This window comes from Tiliqua scincoides, chromosome 7, assembly GCF_035046505.1.
Source record: "Tiliqua scincoides isolate rTilSci1 chromosome 7, rTilSci1.hap2, whole genome shotgun sequence".
NCBI lineage: Eukaryota > Metazoa > Chordata > Lepidosauria > Squamata > Scincidae > Tiliqua > Tiliqua scincoides.
The window spans coordinates 1883755-1897371 of NC_089827.1; the positions used below are offsets into that span (position 1 = coordinate 1883755).

At 44.2% G+C, this 13617-nt stretch overlaps 1 protein-coding gene across 2 annotated transcripts; it reads right to left on the minus strand.

The window, feature by feature from the left end:
- Window positions 1-808: 808 nt before the first annotated feature.
- Window positions 809-12874, minus strand: TTLL1 (TTL family tubulin polyglutamylase complex subunit L1). Of its 2 annotated transcripts, XM_066633937.1 has the most exons (10): window positions 12771-12874; window positions 12069-12185; window positions 10510-10718; window positions 9668-9848; window positions 8870-9004; window positions 7906-8014; window positions 5878-6021; window positions 4747-4833; window positions 1734-1897; window positions 809-1298 (listed from the first exon to the last, which is right to left on the minus strand). In XM_066633937.1, exons 2-10 carry the CDS (start codon window positions 12179-12181, stop codon window positions 1169-1171), a joined length of 1272 nt encoding a protein of 423 aa, XP_066490034.1. In that variant the 5' UTR covers window positions 12182-12185; window positions 12771-12874; the 3' UTR covers window positions 809-1168. The 2 variants fall into 2 exon arrangements, with proteins under 2 accessions (XP_066490034.1, XP_066490035.1); XM_066633938.1 differs by lacking the exon at window positions 12771-12874 and having other exon boundaries at window positions 11992-12074.
- Between the last annotated feature and the right edge of the window lie 743 nt (window positions 12875-13617).

The following is a 13617-nucleotide window of genomic DNA, read 5'->3' on the forward strand; positions in this document are numbered from 1 at the left end:
GTAGACAGTGGTGTTATGTGTTTGACAGCCCAATCCTATCCACACTTTCCTGGAAGTAAGCCCCATTGACTCAAATGACACTGACTTCTGAGTAGACATGCATAGGATTGGGCTGTCAGTTTCATTATCACCAAAAAAAAAAATCACACCTCTACCTAAGATGTTTGATACAATCCCCTCTTTGGCTATATTTGTGTAGTGCTTTCTGAGAGGTCAAATGCCATGTCCTTACATGTTTCACATGTCCTTACAAAACCCCTTGAAAGTTAGTATTATCCCATTATTGCAGCTGGGGAATTGAGGCTGGCAGGGAGTGGCTTTCCAAAGGTCAATTAGCAAATTCACAGCAGAGGTGAGATTATCTACAAATAAATGCACTGCTTAGAAGGCAGCTCACTGTAACTATGGACAGCCATCCCACAAAATGTTATTTTTGGTGCATTTTCAATGCACCTTCATGCCTGTCTAAAGCACTTGCCCTATAAAGACTGTTCTTATTGTCACACTCAAATTTGTGGAATTAAACCTAAACATATTCTCTTTATTTTAAAAAACACGATGGCATTTAGTTTGAAACAGCCTCTCTTATTTGACGCCTCTTTTATTACTTTTTGTATGTCTGTAGAACTGGCAAATGTGTATAGTTTTAGTAGTATGCGCTGAAGATTTGGGGAAAAAAGTATTTGGAAAAAAAGAAAGAACTCATCTTACCCCCTCAAAAGTATTGGCTTCAGAATGTGTATTCTTGTTGCACTGGAAGCAGTGTGAGAAAACAATACTTGTTTAAATAAAATAGTTGGTCTTGGAAACGGTTTATTCACATGTTTAATCCCATTTGTATTATACTATATATTACAATTATACGACACAATATTATGTACAACATGCAGCATAACAATTTTACAGTAAAACCCCAGCTATTTACCAATAAAAATGATGTCTTTACATACCACTAATTCAGTTTTGTACAAGCCTCCACTGTACTTGCCATCACAGTACAGTACAGAAAAATATTTCATCTCCTTTGAGCAACTCTGCCTCTCCCTGTAACAGCATTTCGCAAAACGGAAGACAGTCACCCAACATCTGAATGTTCCTTTCAAAAGAACTTCCTGCAGGGACCAGAGCTCTGAATTTGAGGAAATTCAGTTGTCAGTTAAATCTGCAGCTACTTCCATGTCATAGGCCCAGGTTTTCCAAAGTCTCTGGTTCGAGTTCCTTTAAGCCCAATGGGTTGTCCAGAGCGGCTTCGCAAATCGCGATCTGGCACTTCGCTTTGTGCCATCTCTTCATCATATCTAGAAGACAGACATTTTTGTCTCAAAAAAACTGTCAAAACAGTTAGCAAAACCAAGTGGTGCAGTTCTTACTGGATTCTGCCACTACAGAAGCCTAATGGGGAATCCCATGCTTGAACGCTCCACCTCTTCATTAAAGTCTTTCTACCCATAGGAAACCAGCATATCAGTAAGAGCAGTTCTGGCCTGGCCTCCCTGCTCTCATTCCAAGGTTCTGTGTTCCAGGAGTCATCTGGGAAAGCATTACAAAACACAACAACTCACCCCCCCACACACACACACGCTACAGTTTTTCCTGGACTTCACTTACATGCAGCAAATGCTTCTGCCAAGTAGCTGCAAGACCAGGACATGTACAGATCTCTCCCAGAAGTAATTCAAGAATGCGCCCTTGTAGTGGAGCAAACAGTTGCTTGTAGACCCTTTGATACTTACAAGATCTCATAATTTCCAAGGGCTTCCTTTGGAGGCGATTTATTCCATTTGCAATCTGGAATTTCCCCATTAGGCACAGCAATGTTAAGCGTGTCATTAATAAGATTATATTTGAGGATACGGTCATTGGCGGTACTGGAAGTAAGAGATGGAGAAGCATTGACCTATGGAGGGTGCAAAGAGGGAGATAGGCAGACAGTTCATATCCATCATTCACTCTAAAGAAAAAAAAAGATTTCACAACTCTGAACAATGCTCAGTGAACTATACCTTGTGCAGTATTTAGTTTGATAAAATGATAAAATGAACTACTTGCTTTGCTTCTTGGGATTCAACATGAAAATTGCAATTGTGCACATTTTTATACCACACTTCTTCCAAAGAACTCAGGGTGTGGTACTTGGTGGCTTCCCTCCTTTTTTCCCTTTACAAAAATTCTGTGAGGTAGGTGAGGCTGAGAGTGAGTGACTGACCCAAGGTCATCCAGGAAGCTTCATGGCTGAGGTTAAGAGCAGGGGTTCACAAAGTGTGCATCTAATGCCTTAGCATTGTGGCACACTCACCAGGGTGCAGCAGGATGCCCAGTGACCCCTCCCACCAGAAAAACCAAGCTGACCAAGAAATTCAATAGAAAGCCTTCCACAGCTAAGAATGTTGTCAGATGCAGGGGAGGGCACCAGGATGCAGGTCTCTTGTTCCCTGGGGCATTTGGTGGGCCGCTGTGAGATACAGGAAGTTGGACTAGATGGGCCTATGGCTTGATCCAGTGGGGCTGTTCTTATGTTCTTAACTACAATTCCCAGGAAGCCTTGCAGGTCTCTTGTTACCTGGTGTGCTCCCTGGGGCATTTGGTGGGCCGCTGTGAGATACAGGAAGTTGGACTAGATGGGCCTATGGCCTGATCCAGTGGGGCTGTTCTTATGTTTAGCTCTCATGACTAAAATGACTCCATTCTCTTGTTCTGTTCTGGGCTTACAGAAGGCATAAAAATATAAATGGAACACTGTCCAGAACATCATCCAGGGTCCAAAAAAACTGTACAATTAGATCTGCCCCCACCCATGGGACTTTGGATTTGTACTTCCCAAACAGTAACCCACCTTTACCACAAAGCAAACCATTTTTCAAGCTGAAGGGCAGGAGTTAAAAGCAGACTGTGATACAGAAGGGGAAATATCTGCTCAGAGGAAAAATTGGCAGGCTCAAGCTCTTGGACATACCTAAAGCCACTCTGGGATCAATATGCATCTTCATAAAATTTTGATTATCCATGCACCATTATTTGCTCTCTCCTAAACAAAATATGCAAGCTTGCCTTTTATAGTAAACCTAAATTTACATCCAACATTAACAGTTTAAACAATGTAGTAGATATTTTTTGAAAGTTGCAGTGGAGTAGTTTAAAATATAAGCATAAAGACACTGGCTGTAATCTAGAGGGTCCCAGAAGCACTTAAATCAATTTCTTGCTGCCACCATAAAACCAGTCTTTCATACATTTCTAAAGATAGCTGCTTTTGAAGCTTCAGTAAAAGACCTTTTACAACAATGGCATGCAAGTCCTGCTTACCCACTATTGCCTTCCATCAAAAAAATTCTAGCACCAAATCCCAGAAGATGGAAAAAAAATGCTGGTCAGCCACATCATGTCCCCTAGCTCAGTGTTTCTCAAGCTATCTGATGTGGTCAACCAGCATTTTTTCCCTTAATGTGCCAGGGACCAGTACCATATATACATACACACACATGCACAGAGTGTCTCAAAAAATCATACATACTTCATTGTCAAAAACATGCAACAGTCAAACAGCTATGTTCCTATTTCACTGGCTCCCCTTATCGCTCCCGATTCCATTCCTGATCCATCTGCTCCCTGCACCTCGGCTGATCTTAAGCCTCACGCTCCCCTCTCCTTTTTCCTTGACTTATGCCCCACTGTCTCACAGCCCCCTGCAAGGCTTGGTACACCATCCCCAAGAGACAACATCCAAATTCCCTGGCAAGCCTTTGGAGACTTCATAGCTCTGACTTCTCCATACACCACAACCCCTCCCCTGAGAAGCCAGAAGCCACAGGAGCTACACCACAGAGCAGCAGGTGATGTGTCATGGACTGGCACACTTTGAAAAACGCTGCTCTAGATTGTGACAAACACAGTGTGGTAAACAGAATTTTGCTTCTGAATTAGAGCAGGAACTGTATAAGGACAAATTGGGAAAGCCTCTACTATGTAATACTTTTTAAAAATGAAGATGGGCAGAAAATGCTAAAACTTTCGACCCCTATGTATTATATACTTGCAGATATTCAAATGTCCCAAGATCATCCATCCAGCACTGCTTCTTTGGTGGCATTTCTTCGGTGCAAGAGGACACATATTTCAGCGGTGTTGGCACTGGGAACAAGTATCTGCAACCCTGGGCACACAAACTCACGGCTTATTTAATCCACAGGGCTACTTTATGTGGAGAATTTGCAAGGCTCTGGATGTCTCAGGTTTTCATGGATTCCAAGCAGATTTTCCAGAGGTAACAGTCCTGGGTTCAAATTTCACGTAGTACCCTCAGAGCTAGTAGCATTTTTTAGATTTGGGCCATTGTTCGAACATTGAAATTATAGCTCCTCCCATGCTAGAACCCATCAGAAGTCCCCTCCTTTAGGGGAGGAGCCATAGTTCATTGGGAGCACACATTTCTTTGTACACAGAAGGTCTCAGGTTACATTCCTACCTAAAAGGATCCTGAAAAGCAGAGTAGGAAAACAGCTTTGCCCAAGACCTTAGAGAGCTATTGGTGGGTTCCAATTGGGTTAGACAGACCAATTATTTAACTCAATATAGGACAGCTTCAGAGGGAAACCTCAAACTTGACATTATCAGAAATTTTGTCTACAACTATTTGGCTTCCCAACTTCATCCAGCCTATCCAGAAAGAATCTTTTAAGCCCTCAATGAAAGGTTGCTTTTCTGCACTGCCTTTAAGAAATGATTTGCAAAGACAATGTAACTGTTTACCTCAATAAGCCACGGCTTAAGTTTATCATCAATGATGATGTCATATCCATAACATTCAAAGCAGTGTTTATCGTTATTCATTACAGGCTGAAAGAATTGGAAGTAGGCATTAGAACAAAAATACTAAGACTAGCACACTTCTACTAACTGTACCATTACTATGCTGCTTAAACAGTTTGCAACACATTTCAAACACCTATCATGATTGCTAGACTTTTATTTACCACAACACTGAAAGTTTTCAGAAACAGATTTACAAGAAAAAAACCCCAAAGTATGGCTAGTCCTCATATTAAGGTGCTAGCCATGGTGTGACACTACACACCATTCAACTGCATTTGTAGTTTCTGCCTCTTTTGTTCAATGTTTATTTCCACCAACAGCAAACCAAAATTGGCCTCCTATCAGTCACAGCAGATTGCTGTAGAGATACTCGCTAAGAAAAGGTGTGTGACCGACGAGAGGGACAAAATGGATGAAGCACTGCTTTCTATAGTGGGTCTTGGGGACCCAATAAAGCCAGGTGCCCTTTGGGGAGAAAAGTGGGATGTAAATTCATAATAAAACCAGTTGGTGGATTAAATTTAGCTGTGGGCCATAACTTAGGTGCAGACCAAACACACAAAAATCCAGGTGGAAATGGACAGGTTCACAGTCGCCACCAACCCTGCTCTCCTTCCCACGGAGGAATCAGAGGAGCTGGTCTTGTCACTGATGCTGAGCTTGGGAAGCACTTGGAAGTTATGAGAAATCATGCCAATTCCAAGTGCCCCCAACACCTCTCGTAAAGTTAGAGACCCCATGCAGCTCTTACTTTATGTGGGTGAGAGCACTTCGTCGCCAGGCTAAAGAATACAGTCACTGCTGGAAACAGGCAACAAAGTTGTGACTCCCTCACCACAAAGGACACCAAAAAGGGATGCGTCCTTCAAACTCATTTTTTAATATGCATACAGTCTGCCTACTCTGTGAATTTTTAAAAGGGTGCTGAAAAGATAAAGACGCATCACTACAGCAACAGTATTTGATGGTGGTGGTAGAAAGAGCAGGTTTGTACTTTCCTTACAGTCAATTCATTCTTGTTGCTTCTGACAGCCAAAGAGTGACAATCAGCATGACCTCTCTACTCACGGCAACAGCCTTCAAAGACTGCACAATGATCCAGTGGATTTCATCGAACAGCTTGTTGGTGACCTCTTTCCCACGAGTGCTTTCAAGATACAAGCGCAAGTTGCTCACTGTCCATTTGCCACCATGGATGTGGTTGTAATCATCCTACAATCAAACCAAAGCACAGATTTGATCTCATTCGTAAAATGATTGCAATACTTTTGCAAGAGCTCTTTGCTAATATATTGCAACTGAACCAATATGTTAGAGCTGTGCCAATAGGCAGGTACAGCCTTCATGGGCCAGGTACAGTTTTACTCTACAGTCCATGGCAGTCCGGCCAAAATGTGAATCACCGTGTGGTAAAAATATGACCAACAGCTGTACTCCCAAGGTCACAAATTGCTTCCAAAGCTGTGAAAGAGAAAGCAATGACTACCAGTGCAGCATCTCTCTTTAGATTTTGCAATGACCAAATAGCCAGATGTCACACCCTAAACTATGGTTTGCCCCTGGGAATGTGACTTTGCCTATTTCATCACAATCAGGCATGCACCATCTCTGTTCTCCACTTTGTGGTTCACTACTGGTCACTTGTCATGAAGCTCCAACTGAAAAGACCAGGCTGCCACTAATCGTAACTTATCTCCAGAACAGAGTCAGAGGAAGAAATCAGTGCATAAACAAGGAGAGGAGAGAGGTTGTGAGGCCACAGCACCTGGCTACAAATGTATGGTTACAACAAGCAATAATGGCATAACTAAGAGGTCACTCCCTCAAATTCAAAGCAGGCTTTTAGTAAATGGAAATTCCTTGATACAACAACCAAACACACTCTGTAGTCTTTGTGATGTACAGCAGTATAAACCTACACAAAAATAAAGGAAAAATTCATCATTCTAAAATCAGAAGTTACCACTTCTTTTTAAAATGAGAAAAATATTAAGGATAGCATCTTTAACATCTGTGAATATTCTTATCACTTTCAAAACAGCCTAAGGTTTCCCCATGTCCTTCAAACACTGAAGGAAAACTCAGCAATATTCACTGTAATGGAGTTAAAGCGGCAATATCCCTTTTTACTTTATAGATGTTCTTCCTCCAAGAAGTGCATTAGAGACATTGTAAGGGGATTGAATTTAGCCACATCCTGTCTAAAGCAGAAGTTGTAATGCACACAAGCCTCCACTTACTCATCTCCCACCAAGACCCAAAGAGCCTGTTTTGGAGTATTGGTTTATTAGCTTTCCTGCAGTGTTAGGACTTCTTTGCTTTCACTGCCGGAAAGAGATGACCAACATTCAAGGCGCTAGGGCTTCCCCCATGCGGGGGGGGGGGATGAGGAACTTAAGGAATTACATTCACTGAAACCCCACTGAGAATCAAAGGAATCTAACTGCTAAACTGCATTGCTACCCAAGAGCCAGCTGGTTTGCTTTTTCTCCACATAAAAATCTTATGTAGTTCTCCCAACTAAGCGTATGAACGTTAGTTCCAAAAGCTGTGTAAATGCAACCTGATGAACTGCCTGTTCTATCCTTTACGTTTCTCATTAAGAAACAGCAGTGCCATGCAGAGGGCCAGGCCAGGCAACACTTTGTTACAGCAAGGTGCTACTCCTTTCCCTATGCTTTTGTGTACATAGATTTTCTTTGCAGAATCTCCAGGCGCTCACTGCCAAATAACACAACAGATCAGTGATTCCACAAACCCATAGGAATGACTTGGAGAAACCTGTTCCCTGATCCATACTAACGAAAGATGCAAAGAAAAACCTGCCCATTTGGTCATCTCCAGAGAGTCATTCTGCATGTACTTTACACCACCTAGAGCCTGATGGCTGCAATCCTATACATACTTTCCTGGGAGTAAGCCCCAATAAGCACAATAGGACTTTTGAGTAGACATGGTGAGGATTGTGCTGTAAGTGTTCTAAACAATAGCAAAGGAATCATAATTCAGAGGAAAACAGGATTCAAGAATATGTCATTCTCAACATTCAGTTAATAATTAATTAACTATGATGTTATGTGAGATATTTTGCCTTACCCCATGTTTCTGAATGGCAACATTTGTAAGATGCACAAACATGTTATCCAGTTCACTTGTACTTGGAGTATACTTTACTGTACAAAACCGACAAAACCCAAGTTTGTACCTTAAATGCAAAAAAGACAGATGAATATTCAACTACAGTTTAAACATTCATTTCAGATTTAAATAATTATGAAAGAGACAACCTTCCTAAATTCAGTGGGCAAGCTTGAGCCTTCAAATACTTTGGAGCCAATATGGGAACGTGACACAGATTCATCATAATGTCTCAGAAGTGTCCTGGCAACTGAAAGTGCAGACCACCCCTCTGGAAAATAATCTGTATAACAATTATAAAGTTAAGATTCTACTTCCTGGTTTTACAACAGGAAACAACTCACTGATAAGGTACAACTTCCTCAAAACAGTTGAATTCTGAGCAGTGCAAGTAGCAGAAAGTTATACATGGGACATTCCCACTGCCTCCTCCATGATGTAGCCCCCTGAGGGTGAGTGGACCCTCTGGAATGGCTTAGGATGTGGTGTGGGAAGGAATCTGCCAAAACTGCGTGAAGAGTAGGTAATAATTCTTTTGGTATTGCCTATGTTTTTCAATGTTGCACCAAAAGATCTGTATAAAAAGATGACTACTAGACTGCATTCCAGAACGCCAGGAGAGAAACTGAGCTGGTTGGGTCAGATAGCTCTGGACAGGATGGTTTTTGAGACTGCCATCAGGACAAACACCAAATGCAAATGGAACTTTGCATCCGTCTTGCCAGGATACAAAATAAAAGCAAGGCATGTTGAAACGCAAGTGGTGGTTTCCCTCCTCTCTTTATTCACTTTTAATCCCATATTTTAAAAGCTGACAAACTACATCAACTATAATTATGATGTTAGGAAGATTTTAGAAACTTGCAAAGATGTTCACGAAAAGTGGCCTTATCAAAATAAGCAAAGGGAGAAAGAAACGTACATGTAACACCTCAGAGGACGATATGTAGACACCAATACATACAAGCGCAGATCAAATTTCTTCCCACCAATCAGAAGTGGATTGTTGATGTACAGAGAAATAACATACGCTTCTTTAGAGGACTGAGATACAAACCTAGGACAATACACGTTTTATTATTTGAAATGGGCTACATTAAAACTAGTTTTCCTCTTTTAAAAAACAAGCTGTAGAAAAGTAATGAAGGCAACTAAAATGACAAGAGCAGCCAACACAAGTTACCACAAATATTCAGGAAAACTGTTTAAAAGCATTATTGCACTTTTCTATACCAAAAGCATTTAAAGTAAAAATGATCAATGAGGAGCTCTTCCAAGATGCTTCTTGCGACAATGAGGCACTTATGAAATGGTGAGAAGTTTCTAGGTCTCATGAATGCAGAGAAATGCATTTAAAGATCATTGCTTATGCCTGCATCTGGAAAAAAGAGAATTCCCTGATATTTTTTGTTAACTGTACTTTGGTGCCTCCCATAGCAACCAATGCCTTCAAAGTGAGCATATCATGAACGCAGACAAGAACAACATACTATTAATAGCACAGGCATTCTTTTCAACCTCTGTTACTAAATTCCACTAGTAAAAATGTTCCTTATATAAGTAAAAATGCCTGTGTATCTGGAACCTACAACAGCCATTAAAAGCAGTGACTACTTTAAGATGAAGGTAAGAATTGCCTTTTTGATGGAATTCCAAAAACACACAAACACTATTTCAAATCTAATTAAGATGTTAGGAAGGTTTTCTTTTAGAAACTTACGAAGATGTCTTGCTGTCTCGAGACCACTTTTTAATCTGGGAAAGTTTATTGATAAGGAATATTCCTTTTCCTTGAGCTTTTCCACAGGGTTTCATAATCCAAGTACTAGAAGGATTTTTCCGAAATTCTTCAACAAATAAATTATAATCAGCTGGGAGCATAAAGGTGACAGGTACAAAGTCTACAAAAGACCAAGAAAAACTCAGAATTAACACAGCGTATTCAAAAGGCAATGGTGTATCACACTGGCTAACAGCACAATCCTATATATCCGTGATTTTCAACCACATGGCACACTGGTGTACCTTGAATGGTCTGCAGGTGTACCACGGGAATTTGGCGGAAGGCTATTGGGGGATGTGAGCCTCCCACCGGCGGTGCAGTGTGCCTTAACAATTATTCAAAAACTGATGGTGTACCTTGACAATTTTAGCACCTTGTCAGAGTGCCATGAGATGAAAAAGATTGAAAATTGCTGCTGTACATGTTTACTCAAGAGCAGGTCTCACTGTGTTCAATGGCACATTCTCAGGTAAACATGTATAGAACTGCAGCCTAAAAATCCCAATTTTAGATTTTCTTAGTTCAAATCAAAAGGTCAAACCAGGGAAGCAATTTCCTATATAATAAAGGGTTTTTGAAAATATTTATGTTTAATGTCTATGTTCTTGTTTTATATGATCGCATATCTTCAGCAGAGAGAGAGAAAGAACTGGTTCTGTGAAAATACACAAAGTGAGGTTCAAAAGAGCGAGCGACTAATGTACTGTGCCTGCCACTGATCTGTAAAATTCAAAAATTTAGCATTTACTTTGGTTTTCTAACCAACTAACTCAACTCACCTAAGTAAAGATATTTTCCATTTTCATCTTTTTCTGCAAGAGGACTACCTTCTTTTTCTAACTCTTTCCTGTACCTCTTAATATTTTTCACCATCAAGTCCTTTCTGGTAAGCTCATAGTGGTTTGGGAAATGGTTGACAATCTGGTCATCAGAGAGGCGGTAGCCAGTTTCCACGCTGAAAACATTTCGAATAGTTTGTACGCTCATCCTGCAAAGAGAAAACTGTTCTGGGTTTCCACAAAGATACAATTCATAACTTAAAAAAACACAGCAGTCATTTTGATTAAGATTAGAAGACTATCAGATACAACACAACAAATACGTGTCACACTTTCCATCACCACTCTCTTCTCCAGCAACTTTTAGTTTTTCAGAAAACCTATTTGGATGGTTCCTGCAACTTCTAAAATACCCTAACACTAGATACATCTTTAATGAGCCCCCCAAAGCATATTCTTATACTTAAAAATCCAAGTAGAGCAAGAATGAAGAGGCATCATCTACATAGCTATTTTTTCCAGAGCAAATGAACTTCTTATTCTGCACTGAAAGCTCACGAGGCACCACAGCAGCAGGGGCTTTCCCCGTACTTCCAACTCCCCGAAGAGATGTGTTGGCAACCTTCAGTCTTGGAAGACTATGGTATCACGCTCTGGATGGTGGTTCTGGAACAGCGTCTAGTGTGGCTGAAAAGGCCAATTCGGGAGTGACAATCCCTTCCACACTGGGAGGAAGTGTAGTGTGTCCCTGATCTGTCTCCCTGGCTATGGGCCTTCCTTCTTTGCCTCTTTGCCTCAGACTGTTGGCCAAGTGTCTCTTCAAACTGGGAAAGGCCATGCTGCACTGCCTGCCTCCAAGTGGGCCACTCAGAGGCCAGGGTTTCCCACCTGTTGAGGTCCACTCCTAAAGCCTTCAGATCCCTATTGCAGATGTCCTTGTATCGAAGCTGTGGTCTACCTGTAGGGCGCTTTCCTTGCACGAGATAAGGAATTTCTTAGAACTCTTTATAAATTATTTAATGTAAACTACCAACAAACAAAACCCTGATGAGCTAGCTACTTATCTTATACCTTGAAGTATACAGCAACAGGATGAACATGTGCGAATCTAAAACTACTGCAAAGGAAAGTGAACAATTATAATTGGGCAAGAGGCACTTTTTCAAGTGGTGCTCCTCTTTTATTTAGCAGGGGGAGAATAACTGGCCCTCCTCAACCCAGTAGTGTCTTTTCTAGTGGCTGTCTGCTGGTGTTGCATCTTTTTAGATTGTGAGCCCTTTTGGGACAGGAAGCCATTAGTTGTTTGATTTTTCTCTGTAAATCGCTTTTTGAACTTTTGTTGAAAAGCAGTAAATAAATACCATTAATTATAATAAATTTATTATTATTATTAACAACTTATCATCCAGTTTTACAAAGTCGACACAACTAAGGCAACACACTTTCCTGAGAGCAAGTGCCACTGAACAAAATAGGACTCACTTCTGAGTAGACCTGGTGAGGATTGTGCCCCAAGTGCCATAAGCGACACTTAAAACAAGATCGGCAATGCTGCTCACCAGTAGAAATTCCAGTCCTCGCTCTCCTGCACCTGCACCCAGCCTCTCTTCTCAAAGTTGTTTATCAGCACCGACTTCTCGATGTCCGTCACCCACTTGACTTTTCCCGCCATTGCCCTGAAACAAACAAATTCAACAGCGTTGCACTTCTCGTTTCTAACTACAGGAGTACGCCGCTTAACAACTGTTTGCTTAACAACAGACTGCACATGTGCCAGCAGCCAAAGCACGACAAAGAGGCTCTCAATGAGGCCATCTCGTCTTCCGCAACCTGCAGCGGAGCATCTATTCAGGCAGCAGGGGGGCTCTTGATGCAGGGAGGAGGCTGTACGTCTCCAGCAGCCTGTGCAGCCACCGGGGGTCTGTAGGCACAACAAAGGCAGTGGCCTGGACTGGATGTTCACTTAATGACCTGCTCGCATAACGACAGGATCGCCTGCAGTCAGTGGCAGGAGCCTCTCCGCAGCCCAGGAAGTTCCAGACCCTGCCCAGACCCGCCAGCTCCAGCACTGCAGCCACAGGCTCACTACTCAGCTGGGTCGCCTCAGGCCTGGAAGTCCCGAGTTCGAATCCCGCTAGGCCACGAGGTTCCTGGGGGACGGCGGGCCCGTCACCGCTCAGCCTCGCCTACCTCGCAGGGTTGTTGTGGGGACAGCACCACACAGCGGGGGAAGGGGCCAGCACCGCCCTCCATTTATCTACCTGCCTGCCTGCCACCTGGGTTGGGCTCCCCCCTCACAGCCAGAAGCCCCGCCGCCGCCGAGAGACACCCGGGGCGGGGAGGGGCCGAGCCGCTTCCGGAACGGCTGTCTAGCAACCGCAACGCAGCGCTCGCCGGAACGGAAGTGACGTCACCTCGCCGTTCCCCCGACTGCGGAGGAGGGGCGGTGCTAGTGGGGCTGTCACTCTCGGGACAGCGCGTGGGCGTGGGCGGGGCGAAGGGAGAGCGTGGGCGGGGCATGCCTGTCCCGAGCGGGCGGGCCGGAGAGCGCCCCCTGCGGGCGTCCCCCTGGCTCCGGCCAGTGGCGTAGCCGGGCGCCGAAGCGCTGGGGCTGCGGTGGAGCCCTCCCAGCAGCCCCTCCCTCCGCTCTGCTGCCCCGCCCTCCCGGCCGCGGCGGGGCGGAGGCGGGCGCGTCGCTCCTTCCCTGGCAGAGCGCGGGCTGGCCGGCCGGCGACGCTGAGGTGAGCGGAGCGGGGACGGCCCCGCTGACCTGCCCTCCGTGCCCTGCAGGCGGCGGCCGCTTCGCGGGAGAGGGAGGCGGCGGCGGCGCAGGTAAGGCGCACCTGGCCGGCTGCAGCGCAGCGCGGGGACGGCGGCCGCGGCCCCGGCAGGAGTCGCCGGCGCTCTCTGCCCAGGAAGCAGCCGGAGGGGCCGGGCTCGCCGCTGCCGCTGCCCTCGGAGCCCCCCAGGCGGCCAGGCTCCCTGCTGAGCTCGGCGCTTGGGCCCCCGCCTACGCCACCGGGGCCTTGCAGCGCCTCCCTGCTGCTCCCTGCCGGGGGTGGCAGCCCACCGAGGCTGCGTGGCGTCCAGCCCCAGAGAACCCTCGGG